This window comes from Lepidochelys kempii, chromosome 12 (genome assembly GCF_965140265.1).
Source record: "Lepidochelys kempii isolate rLepKem1 chromosome 12, rLepKem1.hap2, whole genome shotgun sequence".
In the NCBI taxonomy this organism is placed as follows: Eukaryota; Metazoa; Chordata; order Testudines; family Cheloniidae; genus Lepidochelys; species Lepidochelys kempii.
This window is the reverse complement of record NC_133267.1, coordinates 3,123,330-3,151,008: the sequence shown is the minus strand read 5'-3', so window position 1 is coordinate 3,151,008 and position 27,679 is coordinate 3,123,330. Positions and strand designations below refer to the sequence as shown.

Here is a 27,679-nt window from a genome sequence, read left to right as displayed (position 1 = left end):
TCTGCTAACTACACATAACTTGCTGAGCAACCTCTTGTGCATGGGGAAAACAAAGTGGTCCCTGTATACCTGGGGAGAGAAGACAAGCGAAGCCGCAGCAGGCCATTCAAACCTCATCACGTCTGCTTTGCTGCGATTGGTTATCGTGAAGGTCACCTGGTAGGGCTTCCCGATGTGACAGTCCCCAAACTGGATGTGATCTTCTCTGGCAGCTAGAAAGAATGAAAATGGGGATGCTCACTGATTTGGTTATAGCACTTGTAGGGCAGTGACTACTTGCACAGCACCCTTCCCCTCATGTGATTTCCTTCCCATCCATTGGCACATACACACCTGCTTCAACCAGAGAGAGCTCCTAAAGCAGCCCCTCCTCAAGCAATGCATCCAGCTCTCATCCACGGACACACGTACCACCCCACTCACTGAAATCAAAAGGCCTCCCCAATACATTACAGCCTGCAACACACCTTTCCACTTGGAGGACATACGCTCAGGTGTCCTGTGTAACAGAGATACACAAACTCAGCTGTAGAGAAGGCACAATAAGTAGGGCCTGTGATGTTGCACCCCCATAATGCTTTATAGAAGTTTGCTTATGAGTGTAATTATGACATAACTGGAATATGTTTTATGCTAGATATACCATGTAACATATCTCTGCAAAGGTTATGATCTATTGGATATATTCATCCTGTTTGTATGCATGTATCATTTTTGTATTCAAAGTTATGAATATTGGCTATGTACTGATTTTAAGTAGCCTCAGTGACGCAGTTGGTCAGCTTCTTGAGAAAAGACTATTCTCAGTAAGTGCCCAAACAAGAAACACTTAAGCTAACAATGAACTTTGAGAGACACCAATTCCACATCTGAGATTTTCTGGGAATGTGGCATTGGTCTGTAAGGAACTGAGTCATGCATGGACATGTGACTTGCCCATGTGACTCCAAAACTCCATCTTGGAGCTGGATCCTACATAAGAGAGGAGAAGGGGTTTCCACCCACAAGAGAGAGACTATATAAGCCCCTGGGGAAACCCCTCCATTTTGTCTTCAACTGGCTCAAGAGGTAGCCTCTCCACCCCCGAAAGGATGCCTGAAAGAAACTGGAACAAAGGACAGTAACTATAGGGGTGTAAGTGATTGCTGGACCCAGGCTAGAAGGAGGCTAGTCTATCAAAGAAGCTTATTGGAACATCTCTGAGGGTGAGATTTACCTGCATTTAGTTTCCTACTGTATTAGGGATAGACTTGAGTATTTTATTTTACTTGGTATTTACTTTGTTCTGTCTGTTATTACTTGGAACAACTTAAATCCTACTTTCTGTATTTAATAAAATCACTTTTTACTTCTTAATTAACCCAGAGTAAGTATTAATACTGGGGGGAGGGAAGGGGGGGCAAACAGGTGTGCATATCTCTCTATCAGTGTTATAGCATGAACAATTTATGAGTTTACCCTGTATAAGCTTTATACAGGGTAAAATGGATTTATTTGGGGTTTGGACCCCATTGGGAGCTGGGTATCTGAATGCTGGAAACAGGAGCACGTCTTAAGCTGTTTTCAGTTAAGCCTGCAGCTTGTGGGGGACGTGGTTCAGACTTGGATCTGTGTTTGCAGCAGGCAAGCGTGTCTGGCTCAAACAAGGCAAGGTATTGAAGTCCCAAGCTGGCAGGGAAAACGGGCTCAGAGGTAGTCTAGACACATCAGGTGGCTGTCCCAAAGGGGTTTCTGTGATCCAGCTCATCACAGAGCCCTACCAAATTCACTGTCCATTTTGATCAATTTCACAGACAGAGGGTTTTAAAATTGGTCAATTTCACAATTTCAGATGTTTACATCTGAAATTTTATGGTGTTGTAATTGTGGGGGTCCCAACACAGGAGAGGGTCATGGGGGGTTGCAAAGCTGATGTAGGGGGGGCCGTGGGATTGCCACCCTCACTTTTGTGCTGCCTTCAGCTGGGCTCTGAAGATAGCACAGCTGAGGAGCTTCTGCTGCCAGGGAAAGCACACGGAGGTGGGTCTGATCTCCCACCAAGAGTGGCCATACAGGGAAAGAGGAAGTCCTATCCCTCCACAGCCCAGCCGACTTGCAGCTAGAGCCCGGTGAATGGCAACAGCCCCCCACTGGGGTGCCCCCAGCCCTGCCCCTTCTCTGCCTCTCCAATAGCTAGATTTCATGGGGGAAGTCTGATTTCATGGTCCATGTCATGTTTTTCATGGCCGTGAATTTGGTAGGGCTCTAACACTAAGTACTACACATGCTAGCAACTCCTGTATAGTTGCAGTCTCCACTGGATGTCACAGAAAGAGGGTGTTTGACCTGACATGTCCCTTTTAGGGATACTCCCCAAGTGCATGTTGGCCATTTCTGACCCTCCTCTTCTATTATTAACAATTAACAGCACTCTTTTCTCTGGACATAAGGTCTCCTCTCTTCTAAGCCCTTGTGTTGTTCCCACTTCCTGCCTGCTCTCAATAGTTTGGTCTTCTTAGCTCCTGGAGCAGCGAAGGTTTTCACCAATCTATATAGCTTCTTCCTCCCCCTTCAAAATCCCAACACCACCAGCTCTTGTCAGCTAAACGGACAGCAAAATTTCCATGGACTTCAACAGCAGCAGGCTCATTCATTCCAAAATCCTGATTTATCTTCTAAAAACCTCAAAGGGGCCAAACTATTCTCAACAACACCTCTTACCCTCCACTCTGTCTTCCTCCAGCTGCCCCTCTGCATTCTCCTCGTTGCTCTCTGCTACCAGCCCATGGATGTTCTCCAGCGTGATATCGTCTTGGTAGCCCTCTCCCACCATCTGAATGCAGGTTTCCTCATACTGGTTGTCCACCACTGACAGATGGATTTTCCCTTCCACCCGCTGGGCCAGGCTGGGTTTGAAAAGCACATCAAACTCTGCCGACTCACCATTCTGCAGGATTAGGGAGGCTGTGTGGGGTTTCCTTCCTGCAAAGAAATGGAGCATTTGGGCTGGAAATCAGACCTGAGGGTTGCAGACATACAGAAGGAGACATTCCTAAGAGGTTTGAACAGGAAAACCAGCTAAAGCATGGCTGTCCCCAAACCCTTGTTCTCCTGGAGGGTGGCTGAGTTCCACAGGGAGGAGGTCACATGACAGACTCGCTCCATACTGCAGGGTCTATGAGTATGTCTTTGCTGCAGAATTAACTTGGGCTCTTACTCAAATGCTGGTTCCGACTTGACTCCCATCCACACACAAAACCCTCCTCACTCCATCCAGTGCGATGGTGCTTTCAAACAGGGCTAGCTAGCCTGTCCATGGCTATCGGCTACAGGTGAGGCACTGCTTTCTCTCAGGCTAGTAACCCACCCACTTTGCAGCAAGTACTCAGGCTAAACCATTTGAGTGCTGGTAATCCTCAAATGCCTTCCTACAATTCCCCCGGGTGCCCAGAAGGACAAATTCTCCCCCAGTTCACTGGGAAAGAATCACAGAGCAGCTCAACGCACTGCGGCACAAAGACTCCTGGGAAGTGCCCCGGAAGGCCTGGTGTCTGCAGCACCAATGAGGACCCAGTAACTCAGGCACCACTTTCTGGCCTAGCTGCTCACTCCTGGGCTAGGCTAGTCTTGGGGCTCAGACCCGGGTGCCAATCACCTGACTTAACTTCACAGTGAAGACATCCCCTACGAGAGCTGCTGGAATTCTTCACTTCTGCCAGCGTCATTGCATTTACCTTCTCTGCCCGATTCATCCCCCTCACTCTGAGCCACATAGAGGCAGTGAGTTGTAGGCCTGGATTTCAGTGAGAAAACTCCATAGTCATCCAAGAGGTCAACCATCACCTGGAGAAAGAAAAACACAAAGCATGGCAACACGGGCTAGGATATGGGGCAGCAAGTGGAGTCATCGAATGTTACCGATGTTCCAGAGAACCAAACACTCATTGCTTTCACTGTTAGAATGTATTAGAATGTAATCAAATAGAACAGACTATATTCCTCTGAAACTGAATAGATTATAATTGGAAATCAACTGAATACAATAGAATGCAATTAGAAGGTAATCAAACAGAACAGAATGTAATTAGAAAGTATTAAAAGGTAACTACAGAATTAAAATAGAATTCATTTTAATACTTTCTAATTACAATCAAGTAGAATAGCATGTAATTATAGTATAATAGCATGTAATCAAATAGAATAGAATGTTACTGAGTAGAATGGAATTAGAACATCATAGAATGTAATTAGAAGGTAATCAAATAAAATAGAATGTAATTAGACAGTATTAAAACGTAATCATGTAGAGCAGAATGGAATTAGAATGTAACAGAAGCATTCTCATAATTATAACCAAACTGTGAAGAGGAAACCAGCTGTCTTCTGATATTGTTAACTAAGAATGACAAATTGGTCAGAAAATCAGACACCCCCAAGGGCAAGTAAGTGAAAGTCAGCCATGCGCGATCTTGGCTGACTGACACCCATTTCAACTAGTGGTTTATTAAGGCACAGAAAGGAGAGCTGGTGCAGAGGGCCATAATATCAGACTGGAGAAGACATTGAAGAAGTTATTGGGAAGGAGACAAAGATGAACAGGCAAAAGCCTTCCCCTTTAGAATTGTCCTATAGAATCTGATAGAAAATAGGAGCTTTTCTATTGTTCTCCAGAAGCATCCTGTGGAATTTAATAGAGAATTATATCCTTACTACGGATGGTTCAAAACACATGCAGAAAGGATCTCATTCTATATTCAATTCCATAGAGTTTTAATGTGCTTTCTAGACATCTCTACTGGCTTCATTTGTGTTAAGTTCTATAAGGCTTGTCCATAACAGGAGGAAAATTTGCTTCATTGCCATTTTTAAGCTTTTGCCTAGCAAGTTATTACCTGGACGGGTATCACGCCACTGTTCTTAAGGACAAAAGGGAGTTTCTCCGAATGCTCGAGCAGGAGCCTCTTGAAGAGGAGCAGTGGGTTCCCTCTTTTGTTGCGGAGGACAGGGCGCAAGATGGTCACTTGGGGGAAGTTCCCATCCCCGGTGATATCAAATGTTAAATTTCGTGATTTAGCGACCAAGCTGCAGGGAGCAGGAAAAAATCATTGTTCCAGGCACATGCCTGCTATGTACACAGGGGACAGGAAAGCCCACCCCCAGGAAACAGTGGGTTAAATTACCTTGGCAGTCCGTCAATGAAAGCCTCAAAAATGCACTGGTAGCTCTGCATCGTCTGTGGGGTGAAAGTCACTGTAGCAAAGGCATGGGAGTGGCTGGGGATGCACATCCGAACGGGATCCACCTCGAAGATGTCATTAATGCGGGCAGCAGCCTTAGGGGAAACCCAGACAGCAGGGGTGGCTATGAAATACCCCTCCCATAGACACAGTCAGTGGAATTCACACACACAAAACATACACAGTATAAGAGCCACAGGGGCAAGACTCTTCCCTCAGCCGTCAGGAGGTTCTCCTCTCCTGTCTCAAGAAGGGATGTCAAACAGCATGTTTCTTGACTTAACGAATGTACCGTCAGGATCAGAAAAAACCCATCCTGTTCCAAGTGGTGGGAAATAGTGGGGTATTTGAGACAACAGTATGTGATAACTAAAGGTAAGGGCTCACTTTTTAGCAGCCACGACTGCAGCATAGCACATAGCTGTTTGTATGGCTGTATTAGTCACTCAGTTAACCCCACACTTTAGTGTCTAGATTTATTGCCCATCAGACCCTTTGTGTATATCACGAATCTCACTAAACACCAGACTAAATGAGAGAAAGCCATCCAGATGAAGAAGAAGAAAAGAGATTGAAGGGTGCTGAAAACAACCCAGACTGGCTTTATGCCGGGGCAGACCAACACATCAGTGCCATTTCTCTGTGTATAATTTTGTCAAGGGTCAGGATCGACTTAAGGAAGGGGCTTGTCACAGTATGAGATGCTGGCAAGTCTGGCAGTGGAAGGGGGGATAATTAGGGTTACTTATCACAGAACGGTTTGTTGGGCTCTTCTGACTGGCTGCTGTGAGGAATGGGGACTCTGTCACTCCTATGGGTAAGAGGGGACATTTCTCTCTAGGACTCCTTGGGGATTGCTTTATTCTTCCTCACAGTACGTGGTTACTAATCAGATCCATATCTTATCAGATCCCATGTGATCAGTGCTCAGCTTATCGTACCTCATTCCAGGCACCGCCAGCAATGGGCTGATCGGGAGGCTTCACTGTGGATCGGCTTCACGGGATCAGCTTGGGCAGCAGTCTAACACTATTGGGCAGGGGTGGGAGTGACATTCTATTACCCTACACTGGTCCAGACCAGGCAAGGCTGAAACACACATCTCAGAAACCCTGCATGCTGCTCCAACTTGCTTGTGGGGTCTCCAGTGGATGGTCCCACACCCGTCCCTTCAGCTCTTATTCTGACCTTGCTGGAGACAGGCTTGACCGCGAGGACCACGTCACAAGGAATTCTGCCCAGATTGGCGATCTTGAACCGAGCTGTTGCCTGGTGCCCAACCAGGACGTTACTGAAGATGAACTTGTTCTCATCTGATACAAACACCCCTCCGCCATCCACTGTCTGCAGGATCTGGTAAAGGTTGATGTTGCTGCAGATCCTATGTTCCTCAAAAATGGTCCCGATGTCATCAACCACAAAGGCTGAGGGAAGATAGACATGACAGCTGAGACCGTGTGTTCTCTTCAGGGCTGAGAAACATAGGCCTAGTTTGTCTTGGGAGCAACTCTACTGACTTCAGTGGCATTAATGCAGGATGAACTTGACTCAAGAATCCTTTTTTTCACGGGTCAGGGTAATGGCACACCCCTGAGTGAGCTGTCAGCAATTTGTATTGAACCTCAGGCCTCTGGATCTTAAGGAATGTGCCTCTATCACCTACATTTGTCTATCCCGCACCCACTCAGTGTGGCGCTCTGTCCTATATCAGTGGTGGCTGGGCCACTCTGAGAGGGGTTTATGAGCCCACTACAGTCTGAGTCAACAATTATTGCCAGCAGGAGAAGCTGGAGATGAGTCAGCAGTGTGCCCTCATTACCAAGAAGGCCAACGGCATATTGGGCTGTATTAGTAGGAGCATTGCCAGCAGATCGAGGGCCGTGATCGTTCCCCTCTATTCGGCACTGGTGAGGCCACACCTGGAGTATGGCGTCCAGTTTTGGTCCCCCCGCTACAGAAGGGATGTGGACAAATTAGAGAGAGTCCAGTGGAGGACAATGAAAATGATCAGGGGGCTGGAGCACATGACTTATGAGGAGAGGCTGAGGGAACTGGGGTTATTTAGTCTGCAGAAGAGAAGAATGAGGGGGGATTTGATAGCAGCCTTCAACTACCTGAAGGGGGTTCGAAAGAGGATGGAGCTTGGCTGTTCTCAGTGGTGGCAGATGACAGAACAAGGAGCAATGGTCTCAAGTTGCAGTGGGGGAGGTCTAGGTTGGATACTAGGAAACACTATTTCACTAGGAGGGTGGTGAAGCACTGGAATGGGTCACCTAGGAAGGTGGTAGAATCTCCATCCTTAGAGGTTTTTAAGGCCCAGTTTGACAAACCCTTGGCTGGGATGATTTAGTTGGGGATTGGTCCTGCTTTGAGCAGGGGATTGGACTAGATGACCTCCTGAGTTCTCTTCCAACCCTGATATTCTATGATTCTATGTTCCTTTGACTTGGATACATGTTGCCCGAGTAAGGATGGAGTACAGCTGAAGCACACACTTCAGGGTTTGGCCCAGAATCTATTCCTCAGACCAACTCTTTTCTCATGATCCCTCATGGCAAAAAAGCAACAGCCACTGGGGAATGGCAAAGCAGATATGCTGCAGGTCTCTCCGTCAGCCTATCCAGCCCTTCTAGACGCCAGCCTCTCTCTTGGGAAGGAAGAGGACAGAATGCCCAGCTGTCACATTTAGCTGTCATTTAGCTGTCACAGAGGTATCAGGTATTTCCTAATGTTTCACTGTGTTTTCCCCTGCTTGCTTCTGGCTCAGTCCTGGCTGACTAGAGAGAACGATCATTCCCTGTTCCCCATTGGTCTCGTCCACAGCTGTTGTGGCACCTCTTGGCCTCCCTTTCTCTAGACTGAACATTCCTACTCTCCCAAACTCCATAGGTCAAAGTGGCAAAGAGTCCTGTGGCACCTTACAGACTAACAGATGTATTGGAGCATAAGCTTTCGTGGGTCAATACCCACTTCGTCAGATGCATGTAGTGGAAATTTCCAGAGGCAGGTATAAATATGCAAGCAAGAATCAGGCTAGGGATAAGGAGGTTAGTTCAATCAGGGGGGATGAGGCCCTCTTCTAGCAACTGAGGTGTAAACACCAAGGGAGGAGAAACTGCTTTTGTAGTTGGCGAGCCAGTCACAGTCTGTGTTTAATCCTGAGCTGATGGCGTCAAATTTGCAAATGAACTGAAGCTCAGCAGTTTCTCTTTGAAGTCTGGTCCTGAAGGTTTTTTGCTGCAGGATGGCTGCCTTTAAATCTGCTAGTGTGTGTCCAGGGAGGTTGAAGTGTTCTCCTACAGGTTTTTGTATATTGCCGTTCCTAATATCTGATTTGTGTCCATTTATCCTTTTACGTAGGGACTGTCCAGTTTGGCCGATGTACATAGCAGCGGGGCATTGCTGGCACATGATGGCGTAGATTACATTGGTGGACGTGCAGGTGAATGAACCGGTGACGGTGTGGCTGATCTGGTTAGGTCCTGTGATAGTGTCTCTGTTGTAGATACGTGGGCAGAGTTGGCATCGAGGTTTGTTGCATGGATTGGTTCCTGAGTTAGAGTTACTATGGTGCGGTGTGTCGTTGCTGGTGAGAATATGCTTCAGGTTGGCGGGTTGTCTGTGGGCGAGGACTGGCCTGCCTCCCAAGGCCTGTGAAAGTGAGGGATCCTTGTCCAGGATGGGTTGTAGATCACTGATGATGCATTGGAGAGGTTTTAGCTGAGGACTGTATGTGATGGCCAGTGGAGTTCTGTTGGTTTCTTTCTTGGGCTTGTCTCGAAGCAGAAGGCTTCTGGGCACACATCTGGCTCTGTTGATCTGTTTCCTTATTTCCTCGTGCGGGTATCATAGTTTTGAGAATGTCTGAGAAAACAACAGAACTCCACTGGCCATAACATACAGTCCCCTCTGCTCTGTACGTCGGCCAAACTGGACGGTCCCTACGTAAAAGGATAAATGGACACAAATCAGATATTAGGAACGGCAATATACAAAAACCTGTAGGAGAACACTTCAACCTCCCTGGACACACACTAGCAGATTTAAAGGCAGCTATCCTGCAGCAAAAAACCTTCAGGACCAGACTTCAAAGAGAAACTGCTGAGCTTCAGTTCATTTGCAAATTTGACGCCATCAGCTCAGGATTAAACACAGACTGTGACTGGCTCGCCAACTACAAAAGCAGTTTCTCCTCCCTTGGTGTTTACACCTCAGTTGCTAGAAGAGGGCCTCATCCCCCCTGATTGAACTAACCTCCTTATCCCTAGCCTGATTCTTGCTTGCATATTTATACCTGCCTCTGGAAATTTCCACTACATGCATCTGACGAAGTGGGTATTGACCCACGAAAGCTTATGCTCCAATACATCTGTTAGTCTGTAAGGTGCCACAGGACTCTTTGCCACTTTGACCTATGGAGTTTGGGAGAGTAGGAATGTTCAGTCTAGAGAAAGGGAGGCCAAGAGGTGCCACAACAGCTGTGGACGAGACCAATGGGGAACAGGGAATGATCGTTCTCTCTAGTCAGCCAGGACTGAGCCAGAAGCAAGCAGGGGAAAACACAGTGAAACATTAGGAAATACCTGATACCTCTGTGACAGCTAAATAACTGTACAGGCTGTCAGAGGTCACTGTCCCTTCCCCTTACTGCCCTGGTGGATCAGATCGCTGGTTTGTCAGCTCCTGCCTCTTACCTCCCGCAGTTGCCAGCTGATGCCTCAGAAGAAAAGGGTCCTCCCTGCTCCATACAACACACCTAGGTTGGACACCAGCGTGGGGGAATGTCTTCCTGAGCCTGCCTGCAGTGATCAGTTTACACTCTGAAGCATGAGAGTTGGTTACCTACTATCCCATAATGTGCTGCCAAATCCAGCAAGGAATGGAGGCAGGCAGTGGAGATTTTCAAGATGAGCCATGTTCTCTCTCAAGGGGGGTGTGTGTCAAGGATAATGCAACCCCTCTCCATATGCTCCTTGGGGAAGAGGGAGTGGATGCAGTGATTCAGCCAATGGCTGTACGGAACATGTCTATACCTGGTAGGCATGACTCAGCAATTATGGTGTATGGGATGCCTCCCGGATTATCGTCGGGGTCTCTGTCAGCGATGTCGATGGCCAGGTATTCCTCACACTTTCCCACTGGCTCTGCTAAACAATCAACTGTGATGATCTGCTGGCCTCCTGCAGGGATGGATCCAAACCCAGGATACACTGTGAACATGCCTAGAGTGAAGCGAGCCTGCAAAAGAGTCCAGGGAAAGCCTGCCTCAGACATCCTGCCAGTTAACAGTCCCAGGAGTGGAGCATTCCACTCCCTTCATTTCTCCTTGCTTCCCTACAGCCAGTCATGATCACTGCACATTCCCTGGGGCTGCTAAGACCTGGAACAAACTCTCAGTACTCCAACAGCCTTCTAAAGAGGATGCATAAAGCATTGGGTTGTCAGTTTAATGGTCATGCCATGCGCATACAGCCAAGTTCAGGAACCTACCTCAGTCCCCCTGCCCTAGGCAGCAGGGGAAGCACCAGAAACCTTCTGGTCAGCTCAAGAGTGATGCTGACAAACTGTAGAAGAAGCAGCATCTAATCCTCCCTGGTCAAAGGAAGGGGGATTGGGAAGTAAAGGGAGGGGAAAACAGCAAGGATCCTGATTTCTGATAGGGAGCAAAACAAAAAGGAGAAATATCTTCCTGGAAAAGTAGGAGGGAGGAATGAGAGTAGAAAGATTGGGGGAGAGAAAGGGGAAAGCATGTGAGAAAGAAAATCACCCAAAGAAAGAATATCAGCTCTGGAGCAGACATACCGTAAATGAGAACAGCACATTCTCTGATCTAGCTGCCAAGGCAGGGTCGTCCCTGGGGGAGCGGAAGAATTCAGACCGAAGAAGGGCCCTAGCAGACACTGCAGCTGATGTGAGGAGCGGGGTGGACCATGCATCCACCTGCATAGGTGCTGACTCTGTGGGTGCTCCGGGGCTGGAGTACCCACAGGGAAAAATTGGTAGGTGCTCTGCACCCACCGGCAGCTCCCTGGCAGCTCCCCACCCCATCCCCTCTCCTCCACTTCCCAGCTCACCTCACCTCCGTCTCCTCCCCTGAGCGCGCCCTCCCTGCTTCTCCTCTCAGCGCTTGCCACCGCGAAACAGCTGTTTTGCGGCATAACAAGCTGTGGGAGGGAGGGGGAGGAGCAGGAACGCGATGCGCTCAGGGGAGGAGGTGGGCAAGAAGTGGGGCTTGGACGGGGATTTGGTGAAGGGGTCCAATAGGGGCAAGAGGCGGAGTTGGGGCGGGGACTTTGGGGAAGGGGTTGGAATGGGGGGAGGGCTAGTGTGGAGTTGGGGCAGGGCCAGGGGCGCGTGAGCACCCACCAGCGCCAGGAGAAGATGGCACCTATGCCCACCTGTGCAACAAAGTTGATGTCCTTCTGAAGAGATTCTGAGCGCTTGCTTTGTTTGCCAACCGGAGGGATTTTGCTTAGGGTCTCGCTGTCACGGGAACGGGAGTGCTTGATGTGGGATGGTCTGGAAGAAACAGCAGAAATACATCGTGCTGGGGTCTCCACTGTGTCCAATCCCCTCCTGGGTTTGACTGTCCCAGAGCTGGGATTGCCCTGGGAAGGGGCACACCCATTCTGAGCAAGTGTCCAAATGTAATACACACAAGTGCATGACTGGCTGAAGGACATTAATAACAACACTGATTACATATATGCAATCTCTCATCCATAAATCCCAGCACTTTACAAAGAAGGGCACTAATAAGCCCGATCTTGTCTGTAGCACTTGTCATCAGCAGAGCTCAAAGTGCTTTACAATGGAGGTCAATGTCATCACCCCCATTTTATAGATGGGGAAACTGAGGCACGGAGTTGTCAGCATTAGCTAGTGCTTTCTCTTACCCCTTTTTTGGTGAGATGGGCAGATCTCGTATTAGCTTGCCGATGAAGTATTTGAAATCAAGAGCGCCTTTGTTCTCCAGAGTGAAGCTGCAGGTCTTACGGGTGCTGTTCATCATGGAGCCAAAGTTGATGAGTGAGGCAGGGGAAATGCTGTACTTAGTGAACAAAGAATTCACTGACACTTTCACTGGAATGCTGGCAATGGTCTCGCCTCCTTCACAGACATTGGGCTCAATCACCTAGGCAGAGGAGGGTGGATTGGCAAGTGGAGTTTAGAGGACTCTGCTGGTCTGTTTCATAAATCCACAGAGTTGCTGCCTACAGCGGGAGCCATGGAACACATAGCCAGGCACTCCCCCCTTGTGTCAGTTCCCTGGTGACTTGAAGGCCTTTGTCATTCCTAAGATTACCCTTGCAAAGACTTGGCAGAAGTCCCTAGGAGCTTTCATAGATTCACAGATTCCAAGGCCAGAAGGGACCACTGGGATCACATTGCCTGACCTCCTGTGAAACACAGGCCAGAGAACTTCCCCCCAGTAATCCCCAGAGAAGAGCTTTTAGAAGAACAGCCAGTCTTGATTTAAAAATTGCTAGTGATGGAGAATCCACCATGACCCTTGGTAAATTGCTCCAGTGTTTAATTACCCTCCCTGTTAAAAATGTATGCCTTATTTCCAGTCTGAATTTGTCTAGCTTCAACTGCCAGCCACTGGATCATGTTAGACCTTTTGTCTGCAGAGCCCATTATCAAATATTTGTTCCCTGCGTAGATACTTATGATCTGTGATCAAGTCACCCTCACGCTTCTCTTTGTTAAACTAAATAGATTGAGCTCTTTTAGTCTATCACTATAAGGCAAGTTTTCTAATGCTTTAAGCATTCTCATGGCTCTTTTCTGAATCCTCTCTAATTTACCAGCATCCTTCTTGAGTTGTGGGCACCAGAACTGGACACAGGATTCCTGCAGTGACTGCACCAATGCCAAATACAGAGGTAAAATAGGTTTCAGAGTGGTAGCCGTGTTAGTCTGTATCAGCAAAAACAACGAGGAGTCCTTGTGGCACTTTAGAGACTGTGACAAAGCTCTGTCCTTGCCTCCGTGGGTCCCGCATTTCCTGATGGATTTCGCTAGCCTCAGAGGCTCACTGTGACCCTCCACGTAACCCTTCTTTCTCTAGATACAACGGTCACAATCTACTGAGCCATTTTCATCATAAGCCAGTGAGGGAGGTGAGGAGAAGTTATCCTTCCTTGCACAGTCTCTGTTGTCTCCTAGTCTCAGTGATTAATCAGGGGGCAAAGGTGTGGGGGGGAGCCCGGGCCCACCCTCTACTCTGGGGTCCAGCCCAGGGACCCTAATAGTATCAGCTATGATAGCTCACCTTTTAGAAACATGACATGTATAATTCCCTGGGCTACTTCCCCCCCACAGCAGCCCTCACTTCCTCAAGCTCCACTTCACCCTTACCTCAGGGCCTTCTTCCTTGTGCCTGATATGGTGTGTACTACTCAGCCTCTCCAACAGCGCAACTTCCTCCCACAGCTCCTGACATGGACACCCACCTGACTGACTAGGAGGCTTTTACCTAGTTTCAGCCAGCCCCTGATTGGCTTCAAGTGTCCCAATCAACCTAGCCTTCTCCCTGCCTTCTGGAAAGTTCTTAATTGGCCCCAGGTGTCTTAATTTACCTCGAGCAGCTTCCATTTCACTTAACCTGGTACCAGGGATTTGTTTAGCCTGGAGCTAATATATCTATCTCCCACTACTTTTCTATAGTCATCTGGCCTTGCCCCATCACAAGACTAAGAAATGTATTTGCGCATAAGCTTTCGTGGGCTAAAACCCACTTCATCAGATGCATGGAGTGGAACATACAGTAGGGAGGTATAAATCACAGCATATGAAAAGATGGGAGTTGCCTTACCAAGTGGGGGCCAGTGCTAACAAGCCAATTCAATTTAAGTTGGAAGTAGGCAATTCTTAACAGTTGACAAGAAGGGGTGGAAATCACTTTTGTAGTGTTAATGAAGCCAGTGTAAACAAGGTGGACCATTTCAGACAGTTGACAAGAAGGTGTAAATATTTAGCAAGGGGAAATTAGTTTTTGTAAAAACAATGAAGAGTACTTGTGGCTTGACTAAGAAATTGATTTAGTTTCTGTAGTAACCCATCCACTCCCAGTCTCTATTCAGGCCTAATTTGATGGAGTCCAGTTTGAAAATTAATTCCAGTTCTGCAGTTTCTCGCTGGAGTCTGTTTTTGAAGTTTTTTTGTTGAAGAACTGCCACTTTTAAATCTGTTATTGAGTGACCAGGGAGATTGAAGTGTTCTCCTACTTGTTTTTGAATGTTATAATTCCTGATGTCATATTTGTGTCCATTTATTCTTTTGCGTAGAGATTGTCCAGTTTGGCCAATGCACATGGCAGAGGGGCATTGCTGGCACATGATGGCATATATCACATTGGTAGATGTGCAGGTGAACGAGCCTCTGATAGTGTGGCTAAGATGGTTAGGTCCTATGATGGTGTCCCTTAAATAGATATGCGGGCATAGTTGACACCGGGGTTTGTTGCAGGGTTTGGTTCCTGGGTTAGTGTTTTTGTTGTGTAGTTGCTGGTGAGTATTTGCTTCAGGTTGGGGGGCTGCCTGTAAGCAAGGACTGGTCTGTCTCCCAAAGTCTGTGAGAGTGAGGGATCATCCTTCAGGATAGGTTGTAGATCTCTGATGATGCGCTGTAGTGGTTTTAGTTGGGGGCTGTAGGTGACGGCTAGTGGCATTGTGTTACTTTCTTTGTTGGGCCTGTCTTGTAGTAGGTGATTTCTGGGTACTGTTCTGACTCTGTCAATCTGTTTCTTCACTTCACTAAGTGGGTATTGTAGTTTTAAGAAGGCTTGATAGAGATCCTGTAGGTGTTTGTCTCTGTCTGAGGGATTGGAACAAATGCATTTGTATCGTAGAGCTTGGCTGTAGACAATGGATCGTGCAATGTGGTCTGGATGAAAGCTGGAGGCATGTAGGTAAGTAAAGCAGGCAGTAGATTTCCAGTCTAGGGTGGTGTTTATGAGACCATCGTTTATTAGCATTGTAGTGTCTAGGAAGTGGATCTCTTGTGTGGACTGGTCCAGACTGAGGTTGCTGGTGGGGTGGAAATTGTTGAAATCCTGGTGGAATTCCTCAAGGGCCTCCTTCCCATGGGTCCAGATGATGAAGATGTCATCAATGTATCGCAAGTAGAGTAGGGGCGGTAGTGGACGAGAGCTGAGGAAGCCTTGTTCTAAGTCATCCATAAAAATGTTGGCATACTGTGGGGCCAGGCGGGTACCCATAGCAGTCCTGCTGACTTGAAGGTATACATTGTTCCCAAATCTGAAATAGTTGTGAGTGAGGACAAAGTCACAAAGTTCAGCCACCAGGTTTGCAGTGACATTATCGGGGATACTGTTCCTGACGGCTTGTAGTCCATCTTTGAGTGGAATGTTGGTGTAGAGGTCTTCTACATCCATAGTGGCTAGGATGGTGTTTTCTGGAAGATCACTGATGGACTGTAGTTTCCTCAGGAAGTCAGTGTTGTCTCGAAGATAGCTGGGAGTGCTGGTAGCTTAGGGCCTGAGGAGGGAGTCTACATAGCCAGACACCCCTGCTGTCAGGGTGCCAATGCCTGAGATGATGGGGCAACCAGGATTCCCAGGTTTATGGATCTTGGGTAGCAGACAGAATACCCCTGGTGGGGCTCTAGGGATGTGTCTGTGCGGATTTGTTCCTGTGCTTCTTCAGAGAGTTCCTTGAGCAGATGGTGTAGTTTCTTTTGGTAATCCTCAGTGAGATCAGAGGGTAATGGCCTGTAGAATGTGGTAGAATCATAGACTCATAGAATATCAGGGTTGGAAGGGATCTTGGGAGATCATCTAGTCCAACCCACTGCTCAAAGCAGGACCAATCCCCAATTAAGAGTTGTCAGAGAGTTGTCTAGCAGCCTCTCATGCATATTCCGATCTGTTCATGATGGGTCACTATAGAAACTAAATCAATTTCTTAGTCTCCAAGGTGCCACAAGTACTCCTCATTGTTTTTACAAAAATTAATTTCCGCTTGCTAAATACTCACACCTTCTTGTCAACTGTTTGAAATGGGCCACCTTGTTTACATTGGCCTCATTAACACTACAAAAGTGATTTCCTCCCCTTCTTGTCAACTGTTGAGAATTGCCTACTTCCAACTTAAATTGAATTGGCTTGTTAGCACTGACCCCCACTTTGTACGGCAACTCCTATCTTTTCATATGCTGTGTATTTATATCTCCCTAGTGTATGTTCCACTCCATGCATCTGATGAAGTGGGTTTTAGCCCACAAAAGTTTATGCCCAAATAAATTTGTTAGTCTCTAAAGAGGTAAAATAACCTCTCTAATCCAATTTGAGATTCCTCTGTTCATGCATCCCAGGATGGCATTAGCTCTTTTGGGCAGAGTGTTACATTGGGAGCTCACGTTCAGCTGATTATACACCACATCCCCAAATCTTTTTCAGGGTAGAATCTCCCATCCTATAAATATGACCTACATTCTTTGTTCCTAGATGTATACATTTAGCTGTACTAAAATTAATATTTTTCCTCGCATCTAGCCTACCAAGCAATCTAGATCACTTCTGAATCAGTGACCTGACCTCTTCATTATTTTCCACTTACCCAATTTTTATGTCATCTGCAAACTTCATCAGTGATGATTTTATGTTTTCTTCCAGGTCACTGATAAAATGTTAAACAGCATAGAGCCAAGAACTGATCACTGCAGGACCCCACTGCAAGTACATCCACTTGATGATGATTCTCCATTTGCAATTACATTTTGAGATCTATAACCTCACCAATTTGAATCCATTTATTGTATGTTAGGTTCATTTGATATCTTCTAGTTTCCCCACTGCCAACACTCTTGCACTATTTCCCATTGGAGAATGCTTGATGTGGAATCCCTGGGTGTGAACTTTCCTACAGTCAGCAGTCCTGAACCATCCTTCTTACAGAAACCTATGACGGAGCAGCTGTGAATGCCTCTCTACTCCAGTGACTGGTCAGTACTATTCCTTACAGTGACTCCTGCTGAAAAGGGCTTAGTGTGAAATCTTCTATGGTCCTGCATTATTCTTCTTATAGGGAATTCTTGGCTGGGAAAGGCTAAACTTGGAGTAGCCTTGAGCTTTTTCAAGGTCAGGCTCCTTAATCCAATCCTAGGAGAAGCTAGGACTGGAGAGGCCAGTACTGCTGGCTCTTTAAATACCTATTCCAAAGCTAGAGGTGGATACTCATCCATGCTTTAGGAACATCATGAAAGGCTTTGACAAATACATGGATGGTAGCACTGGATCCCCCAGTTAACCAGTGCATCCCCACTTGTGTGTGACTAGGAATATACAGATCACAGCTATCACAAGACACAGGGCACCATTAGCTACTGTCACAGCCATCACAGCCTGGCCTGTGCCAATGTCTTTACAGGCATCTCACCTGGCAGTACAGGATAGGCTTGTCTTCAATTTTTATTTCCTTCTTGGACCGAAAGGTGATCTGGATCTGAGTGGGGCGGTCAACAGCAGCTAAAGTCCCCTTCTGGGGCTGGATGTTGAAGACAGAGTTCAAATTTGGCATGTTGGCTTCAGGGGATTCTAGAGTGAAGCTGAAGGATGGAGACAAAACAAAGACTCTTTGTGAATTGGCCTGTTCGGTTAAAGACACTAGAGCCAGTCGCATAGCCAGGAAGCCCAGTTAAGAGCCTTGGCACAAGACACTTAGGAATGTGGAAACGGCCATTAAGATCTCACTCAGCTTTGTTCAAGAGATTCCAGATGGAAATTAAAGTTGTGGACTTTAGCTTGATTTATTTCCAAGGCCAGATTTTCAAAGGGTCTGCGTTTTCTGTATGCACCTGTCTGTGCATGTAATCTGCATTTTCATGCCTAACTTCCTCATTTGTAGGATGCAGAATGTGCCCATGCTTTGCAAAATAGAAGTTTTTTTAAAAAAAACCCTGACATCTTGTGATGGGGTATACCAGACCCTCCGAGGCCCTCTGGTGGAGGCCTCATGGCCCTGCCACACCCCGCCCCCAAAAAGGATAGTGGAGAGGGTTTTCCAAGCTGCCTAGAGTGGCTGTGTGGGGCACAGCCAATCAGGACCCAGAGCCAAGCATAAGAAGAGCTGCAGGCCAGAGGGAGTTCAGTTCCTTGCTGGAGCTGTAGGAGTGTGGCTGGGGTGTGGCTGATGGAGCTGCAGAACCCCAGACAGGGCAGCGCTGCCGGAATCCGGGATGAGCAAGAAGGAGCCCTGAACTGGTTGCTGGGATTCCATTAGGACAAGACCCTAAGGTAAGGGTGAAGGCACCGTGGGGAAAAGGGCCAGGGAATTAGAGCAGCGGTGTGACATAGTTAAAGGGACACAACAGATGGCTGCAATCTAAAGGGTCCCTGGGCTGGGACCTGGAGTAGTGGGTAGGTCCAAGTCTTCCCCCCACCCCCACTCCCCATTAGCCACTGGGGGAAGTGGCATGGACATTGAGGCACCCCAGAGTAGTGCCCAGCTGGAGAGCTGCAGCCAGAAGGCCCACAGGGCCAAAGACGTTGTTTCCTGGGAGGGAGCCCTTGGGCACTGCTCTGTCCCAGAGCAGGGACAAACAGAGAGGGTGCAGACACATGCACTCAGCCATAGAGCTCAGCGCTCCCCTCTGAAATCTGTAAATAAATCACAGCCATGCCCACTGGGGAATGATTTACATTTTGTTGTGTTTCTGCTTCAATTGTCACGCTGTGTAAAGTACACTTGTTGGGGTGTTGAATATTTGAAAGTGGTGACCTCTGAGCTTTGCTACTTACCCTGATTGGGATCTAGCCATTCCAGGAAGAGGTTATATCCAGGAGAATATCGGAATGAGAGACTGGACTCATGGGGACATCAAATGCTTAAACACCACACAGCTGAAATAGTAGTTTACCTGTATGCAATCTCATATTTTCCTTTGTTCTTCAGGGACAGCATTTGCTTAGTTTCATCCAATACTCTAATGATCCCGAAATCCAAACCACCATCTGTACCTGCAGAGAAAGCCACAAGTGGGAGGAGAGATGGTGATGAATACTCAGGTCTTGCATGAAACACACCTCCAAATCACAAGATTTGACTCTCCAGGAAGTCAAAGTCCTCCAGAGAAAGTCTTATTCTCAAAATTAGCCCCGGGATGCTTTATAGCCCTTTTTGTTACATGGAGAAGAACTGCATGGCTTAGTGGCTAAACATTGTCATTTTCATTTCCTTGCAGTGCTACATGCTGAAAAGTATATGTCACTCTCCAGTCTGCGAGCAGTGCAGACTTGCCTGCTTAGATAGCCTACATGTCAGAAAGCTGGAAATGTTTTTGTACAGGCTTATTGTTATTTTGGTTTCCATCTCAACAAATAAAATAAATTGCATACAAAAAAGCTGCTTTAACAGAAGGCTAAGGTGAAGTCAAGTACTCAAAAGTTAGGAAATGCCAGTATTAAGGTGACCTTAATTCATCGCCTTGGTGTGTACATATCATGATACAGTCTTTAATGACATGGTCACTGACTATTTGTTCTACTGGATGCTTGCCTCATTCAGTTATACATCTGGACCCTGTGCCTACTGAGGGCAACCTTAATTCTTCTTACTGATCCAGCCAGGCAATCCTGAGTGTGGGGGACAAAGACTGACCTTTGGGGAAGCTGATGTCCAGAGCAACATCATAGGACTCGGCAAGGACTTGGATATTTTCGTACTGAACAATCCCCAGGATGTTTTCCATGTCTGAAACCTGAGGCAACAAATAAACAGCTGTCATTCAGAGCACCTCTGACCTCTGCTGATGAACATCACGAGTTCTTCATACTGCCAACGGCACCCACCTCCTTCTTTGCCATCAGATTCCAGCACCAGCAGCCATCCAGCTGCAAGGCTTTTCCTACCCTGCTAACCTCCTGGGATGACCCAAAAGGATTCTCCCGCTGTGTGAAACATCAGCCTAGTTCTCCACCCTTCCAGCATGAGAAACTCACTACTAATGATGCTGTTTATGGTTACCAGCATAGTCTGCAATAAGAGATGTTCCTAACAACCCCCAGCCAAGCTCATGAGGCAGCCCTTCTGAACATCAGCCCTGCCGCAATGTAGAAGGTAGGAAAGGGACTCCCTTATTGTGCCTTTTTCCTGTGAGTTGTTGCTATTTACATTTCAAAACCAAGCTTGTTTCCAGCAGGGCCCTGCAATGGGACTCTCTGGCAGGGAAGTGGCAGAGGCTGTGCAGGAACCCTAGAGCGATTCCTGATGTGTCAAGTGGGACTAGCCAATGCCAAATGGAGAGCACCATATCAGCAAGCCTGAATCAGCCCAGTCACTGCTCCCTTGACCTGAACCAACCTGCCTCGGGGGTGAGGGGGTTGGATTTGTTCTTGGATGGCTCTATCATCCAGGCTTTAGCCCCAGCTGACTGGTGGGAACTGGGGCTGCTCCAAACTGGTCCAGCTGGGCCAGCCCATTGGGGATTTGTGAGACTCGGATGCTCCAGGATACACTGGAATATTTTGATTCAAATAAAGAAAAGCAATGGAAACATGTCCAAAAATGGCCATCTGTCCAGCTGCCTGCAGGTGCTACTTCCCCAGCCCATAACACCTCGCTTACCCAGCAGTGCCTCAGATACAAGATGGCTGCCTCACTGGTTACTTGGAAGTAACCAGTAAGGCAGCCATCTACAAGCTGGTCTTACCCTTCTACAAGCTGGTCCCTTGGAGAAAGGCCAGAGCTGGGGTGGGGAGGGGAGCTAGCAGAAGTGCTCCTTGCAGGTAGGAGGCTATGTCATTCACAACACGTGGTCACCACTGCCCCACCCATCTCACCTGCCATCGGTGGTAACTGCCAAGTACAAACCTTAGTGTACTTAGGGCCTCACTAATGCCCTCCAAAGAGTGGGAAGGCTGGGCTCCTGGGTTTGCAGGTGCTGGGGAGGGAAGGGTCTGCCTCACCTCCAGTCGGATGACCTTCTTAATGTTGAGAGGTTTTGTAGCCTTAAAATGCAGCTGCAGGCAGTACTCTGAGCGAGGACCGATGGAGCCCTGGTCATGTGAGACAGAGAAATCATCCCCCAGGTTCTCCAGGCCGCTGAGCCGCCAGGCTACAGGCAGCGGGGAGGTGTTTCTCAGGAAAAGCATCTTGGTGTCCTTTCTAAAAGGAGAGGAAGACACTCAGCTGTTGCTGCCAAAGCAGCCATTTTAGTTTTGCATTTGAATGGGGCCCAGGCCAATCCAGTCTCACGTGGCCTATAAAAATCACACCGATCCAGCTGGACCCACAGGATTTAACCATATTCAGTTCTTTCTTACTTTGCATGTGCCAGAACCTTAAGTTCAAGCTTTGGGGAGAATCACAGAGTTTTAGTTACAATGAACACAAGCAAAATAAGAACTTAAGTAGCAGATCAACATCTGACATGCTTGGATCATTTTAACTAGCTCCATTCCTACTCATAGGAGTGGGGGCACGGGGGTCATTCTGATGAACCAGCATGAGTGTGGGTCACATCCAGAGCCCTAGTTAGGAACAGGTGCACCAGAAAGTATTCATCGATATTCATGGGAGGACAGGGAATGAGAAGTGGACTGATGCCAGATAGTCTACGTATACGTAATCCTGCCTCAGCATGGGAGGATGGATTAAATGACTTCTCAAGGTCCCTTCCTCCCCTACGTTTCTCTGATCTCTCTGACTGTTTTACTGTGACATTTAATCACTCGAACTTGTGGGATTTAGAGTTAGAAGCTTAAGATAAAGACTCGTTCAATCGTAGGAAGGTGGAGGGGCAGATTTGCTGAGGAGGCGTGGGATGACAAGTTGCGTGCAATGAGTCAACATGCTCCAGTCCTGGCTGGTGAGCAGGAAAACAGCCCTGCCTCCAGGGTGACCTGCAATGGGTGTAAAGGAGAAGCCAGAGCGGAGCCCGACGGCTCACTTTCTGGTCTGTTAGACGCTGCAAGCCTAGAGGTGGCTGTGAGAAGGTGGAAGAGCTGAGCACTGAGCTACAGCAACCCAGACAAGCGAAGACAGATCCCTTCTGTTCCCTGGGACATGGGCCTCGCTGGAGGAAGGGTGCTAAAGGACGGGCAACTGGCAGGAGCACTGCAGTCTCACTGGAAAATAAGGCGCTAAAATGCAGGAGTAATCCCTTGGGAGCTGCAGCATGGAACATATTGGTGCAGCCAATGCAGAGACTTGTGAAAAGTCCCAATATCACTGACTGCTTAAAGAGTCCAGCCCAAAGGGTAAAAATGTGTAGCCTAAACATGGGCGCAGTTTGGGGGGTAGAGGGGGGCACATGGGGCTCGCGTGCCACTCCCCTCCATTTCTGTGAGCATTGAGCACCCCGCAGCCAAGTGGAGCAAGCTGGGCAGCCTGGCCAGGGTGGGGAGCAGGATGGAGCAGATGCTCCAGGTTGCTACCTTGATGCCTCCTGGGTCCTATTGTTTGCCTGTTTCCTGTGCAACCATGGGGGGATGCAGAGAAGAGACGGGGGAAGTGGGGGATAGGGCAGGAGAAAGAGAAAGAGATGTGGGAGTAGGGGGAGGGGTATGAGCTTGGGAGGGGAAGGGAGATGGGAGGGAAGGGAAGGAGATACAGGAATGTTTGTTGGGGGGGAGTGGGAGCCCGGCGTGTGGTGTCCCCTCAGCTGCAGCAGCAGCCCCAGCTGGGAGGCACCAGAGCAGCCACATGGCTGCAGCTCCTGTGCTCAGGTCACCACAGCAGACAGTAGCAGCTGGAGCTCCCCCATTAAGCTAGCCTGTCCTGTCCTGTCCCGGAACCTGCAGCCTAGGTAGCCCTCCAAGGGAGGGGACAGAACCAGTGAGCCAGGAACAGGCTTCAGCATGCGCGCTCGTGCTTTGGCCCCCCAATATACCAGTTAAACTACGCAGTAACGGCAGGCAGGGTGCCGTGAAGAGCCACGGGCTATCAGCTTTGCCCTCGCCGTGAGCATACATCTACCGTGCAGTGGGGAGGTGTGGTTCCCCGCGTGGGGACACCGACACATGCTAGCTCTGCTCTCGCTAGTGCCTACAAATAGCAGCGTGGCCAAAGCAGCACAGGTTAACCGCCTGAGTCCAATCCTGCCCGACCCCCTGGGTGACCCGTTCATGCTGTCCCAGCCACACTGCTGTATTCAGCGTGCTAGCTTGAGCAGACCTAGAGCACGAGTGTCCACCAGTGCCAGGAATTACGCCTCCCAGCTGCAGCGTACACATACCCGGAATGAATAAGAAGAGAAACTGGAGATAAAAGGCAAGTCCTTGAGTCAAAATAAGCAACTCGGAAAAACCAAACAAGGCCTGGCCTGAAGAGTAGGCTCCAGACTATGTTCTGACTGCCCTTTGGAATCCCAACCTGTGCAGCAGCAGCTTCTCAAAATGCAACTGCTTGCGGTCGAGCTCCAGCTCAGGACGCACTCCTTGGCAGCAGATTCTGAAGACCACTGGCTCTGGATTCTCTTTAATACAGCAGACGATGCTGTCATCAAATATGCCAGGTGCGGTGGGGTACGCCCATATGCTCAGCTCCTGGTACGGCACCCCAGAGAGAAGGAGAGAGAGAACAGGGCATTCATTCAGAGGGGAAAATGGCTCCCAGATCTCTTGAGACTGCGATACCTGTTTGTCTCCTACCTGCTTCTCACTGGGTTTCAGCATCATGGTGGGAGGATCCAAGAGGTATGTATTTGCCTTGATGTCATGCTGGAAGCAGAAAAATACCTCCGCTTCCAAAGGGGATGAGTTGAGGATGGTTATCTTCTCGGAGTTGTTGGGGTATCGGAGGGCCTTGTATCTGCAAATGAAATGCACTGTAGAAGAGACAGCGGACCATAGGAAGTGCTGCACCTTCGTCCTTTCTTATGCCATATGTACAGCACCTCCTTTCATGCATCTGTTCACACACCATATCCTGTTAACACAAGTTATAAAATAGTCCCATCACAATCATCATTGGTATAAGGAACATTATAAACCTGAGGGTTACTTCCTTGTACCCGAGTGCTGTAAGCGGCCTCTGCAGCGTCAGGCGAGTAGGATCAATTGTCTCTGCAGAGGCCATTTGAAGAAGTGCCAAAAATTGATCTGGCTTGTGGCTTTTTTTGTTCATTTGTTTTGCTTCTTTCTGAGTAATAAATAAGGTCTGATGGGGTTTTTAAGATAGTTTAAAACTAGTTCACTTTTTCTGATTGGTTTTCACCTGAGAAATACTAGGACATTTCCTTGTGTTCCCTGTTTTGCTGGATGTCTCAGGTGTGTGTTCCTACCTTAACTGAAAGGGGTGGGGGAGGAAATGCTGAATCCTGGAGAAAGGCTCCCTTTTCTCCAACGTGTGAAATAGGCGTTGGCGTTAAATGGTTAAAGAAACAGAAGAAAAAGCAAGCATCTTAAAACAATTGGACTAAAAATCCCCTTTGGCTGTCACTTGCTTAGATTTCAATTACATGGGACAACAAAACACCACTAGTTCTCCAGTCATCCACAGAGTTCCCAAGCAGAAGAGAACTGACTTTTTAATGTTAAAAACAACAACAACACCACAGCATAAATCACTCTCCCTGCCCAGTAACAGCAACAACTAAAAACTGTGACAGGGTCGGACCAGATGGCTATAAGAGAGTAATAGAAGGCAGATATATTAGCCCCAGGCTAAGTAGGTCCCTTTTCCCTGGGTAAGATAACAGGGAAGGTTCCAGAACAATCAGGAACCTTCTGGAGACAATTAAGACAGGCTGATTAGAACACCTGCAGCCAATCAAGAAGCTGCTAGAATCAATTAAGGCAGGCTAATCAGTGCACCTGGGTTTTAAAAAGGAGCTCACTTCAGTCTGTGGTGTGTGTGTGAGGAGCTGGAAGCAAGAGGCACTAGGAGCCGAGAGTGAGAACGTTGGACTGTTGGAGGACTGAGGTGTACAAGCATTATCAGACACCAGGAGGAAGGTCCTGTGGTGAGGATAAAGAAGGTGTTGGGAGGAGGCCATGGGGAAGTAGCCCAGGGAGTTGTAGCTGTCGCACAGCTGTTCCAGGAGGCAGTCTAGACAGCTGCATTCCACAGGGCCCTGGGCTGGAACCCGGAGTAGAGGGCGGGCCCGGGTTCCCCCCAAATCCTCCCAACTCCTGGTCAGACACAGGAGGAGTCGACCTGGACTGTGGGTTCAGAAAAACGGCCAAGCTGAGGGCTGCCGTGAAGCTCCAAGGCGAGCAAATCCGCCAATAAGTGCAAGACCCACCAAGGTAGAGCAGGAACTTTGTCACAAAACCTTGTAGGCCTTCTTTATGGTCTGTGGTTTTGCTTACAGCCTCTCGGGGTGAGTATGCACAGCACTGGCAAAAACAGCCACGTGTGCATGTGCTCTACTGATGTAACAACGTCGGCAGCAAAAGTAAAACTTTCTAGCATAGCTATAACCTACAAAACAAACTAACATGCAGCCGTGCTAGGAGACTAGACCTTTGCTCCTTTTGTTGGTACCTGTCTCTCGACTTTCCACAGAGCAAGGGGCCGAAGTGGAACACCCCTGAGCTCATCACATACTGTTTGAAGAGGATGTCGTCAGGCTTCGCATTCTTCCTCCGATGAGGAAATACCACCCTGTAGCAGAAAAGCAGACTGGTGTGAGGAGCTGCAGAAGCTAACAAGCCTGTAGCTAGAGGTAGCTGGAAAAATTTTGGTGAAACATTCTCTCGTCTGAATTTGCTGATGCAATGAAATCAAAACGTGTGGTTTCCTGACAGCTTACCCACCCAACTCCTTGGCAGCCCTGGCTTCCATGTAGCCTGCTCCAGAGCGGAGTCTTCATTCTTTGTCACCAAGAATTTGGAGATGTTTGGTTTTCAGTTCAAATCAGAACAAAATCAAACTTCAAGCTATCAAAAATCCTCCACAGAACAGACTTTCCAGGTTTCCTGTAACCCTTAGCGCCCTCAGGAAGAGCAGAATCAAGTCCAGGCATGGAGGATGATATTAAATCCTCTATCCTCCCTCCCTGCCCTACCAGCATAAGGCCAAGCCTCTTTCCTGCTCCAGTTCTATCCCGCATCTCGCTGAGAAGAGACATCACGCTCCTCCCACACAACAACTGACATTGCCTGGAGGCTCATGCTGAATGTACTCAAGGCCAGGGAGCAGGCTCTTTCCCATGCGAAGGTGACCACAAATCCACCACTTGTCCCATGCAAGGTTCATCCATTCCTATACAGTAAAACTCTCCTGTCTTTGCGTTTCTGTTCCCTGTCCCTGTGTCCTAAGTACTCAGCTGGTAATTGGGATTCATCAGAAGTGATGTGGAAAGAGTGGTGCAGGTTGGATTCCCTTGAACCTCATCTAAGCAGGAGACCAGTTACGATATGGGTGCTCCCTGAAGCTGGGAGAACATGGTTAAAAGGTGAGTGTCGGAAGCAGCTAGAGAAGAAGGCTGGTTAGGACAGCGGTTACACTAACCTAGGGCCTCAGAGACCTGGGTTTAACTCTAGACTCTGCCCTCAACTTCCATGTATAAAATGGGGCAATAGCACTTCACACGAATGTTGTGAGAATAGATACATGAAAGAACGTGAGGTGTTCAGATACTGGGGGTCACATAAGTAGTTACTTGTGTTCCCCTCAACTTATTTAAATCCCAGACAGCTCAAGGCTTCAGCCCTGTAATGTGGAGGTGTTTGGGTCTCACCTACCCTCAACCTTTAGCCTTATTGTAACCAGCTCCCCCCGACTCAGTTACTCTTAGACTCCATTACTTACACCAGTGGTTCTCAAACTAGGGGCGCCGCTTGTTCAGGGAAAGCCCCTGGCGGGCCGGGCCGGTTTGTTTACCTGCAGCGTCTGCAGGTTTGGCCGATCACAGCTCCCACTGGCCACGGTTCGCCTTGCCTGGCCAATGTGGGCTCTGGGAAGGGCGGCCAGCACATCCCTCGGCCCGCGCCACTTCCCGAAGTCCCCCTTGGCCTGGAGTGGCGAACTGCGGCCAGTGGTAGCTGCGATTGGCCGAACCTGTGGACGCGGCAGGTAAACAAAGCCCAGCCCGCCAGGGGCTTTCCCTGAACAAGCAGCACCCCTAGTTTGAGAACCACTGACTTACACCACTCACTGATAGGCCAGGGAGATCAAACACTCAGAAGCTGGAACGCGGTGTAAATTAGAGCTGGGGTGTCCCACTTTAACTTGCCTATTCTCTTCTCCTCTGATTTTGTGCTTTACTTCCTACTCTCCTGCCTTCTGGCCCCTTGGCACGTGAATTACAACAACGAAGAGGATGCTTCCGCTGCAGTCGGGGTGCGACACAGGTGACTAACCAGCTCACTTACTGGTGGCAGCGATGCTGTGGCAGCAGGAGCTGGTCACCTGAGTGATCACCCAGGGCCCTGGTGAGCTGCCACAGCTTCCCCACTGTCAGAGTCGACAGGGACTCTACACTGATGGGGGAGGCGGGAAGGTGGTGTCAGATTCAGCAGCTCAGGCTCCCTCTAGACCTCAGGGAACCTG

The 27,679-nt window shown here is 48.4% G+C and overlaps 1 protein-coding gene across 1 annotated transcript in view; it reads right to left on the bottom strand.

Moving 5' to 3' along the window:
• HYDIN (HYDIN axonemal central pair apparatus protein) overlaps positions 1 to 27,679 on the bottom strand; it is a 427,037-nt gene that overhangs the window by 53,579 nt on the left and 345,779 nt on the right. Inside the window, exons 50-65 of the mRNA XM_073307159.1 lie at positions 25,670 to 25,789; positions 23,833 to 23,992; positions 23,555 to 23,727; positions 21,148 to 21,346; positions 19,841 to 19,940; positions 19,101 to 19,200; positions 17,621 to 17,789; positions 12,113 to 12,351; positions 11,615 to 11,735; positions 10,250 to 10,454; positions 6,405 to 6,640; positions 5,160 to 5,311; positions 4,872 to 5,061; positions 3,714 to 3,822; positions 2,701 to 2,961; positions 70 to 212 (exon numbers count right to left, since the gene is read on the bottom strand). Coding sequence (XP_073163260.1) covers positions 70 to 212; positions 2,701 to 2,961; positions 3,714 to 3,822; positions 4,872 to 5,061; positions 5,160 to 5,311; positions 6,405 to 6,640; positions 10,250 to 10,454; positions 11,615 to 11,735; positions 12,113 to 12,351; positions 17,621 to 17,789; positions 19,101 to 19,200; positions 19,841 to 19,940; positions 21,148 to 21,346; positions 23,555 to 23,727; positions 23,833 to 23,992; positions 25,670 to 25,789 — 2,677 coding nt within the window. The remainder of the gene's footprint in view (positions 1 to 69; positions 213 to 2,700; positions 2,962 to 3,713; positions 3,823 to 4,871; positions 5,062 to 5,159; positions 5,312 to 6,404; positions 6,641 to 10,249; positions 10,455 to 11,614; positions 11,736 to 12,112; positions 12,352 to 17,620; positions 17,790 to 19,100; positions 19,201 to 19,840; positions 19,941 to 21,147; positions 21,347 to 23,554; positions 23,728 to 23,832; positions 23,993 to 25,669; positions 25,790 to 27,679) is intronic.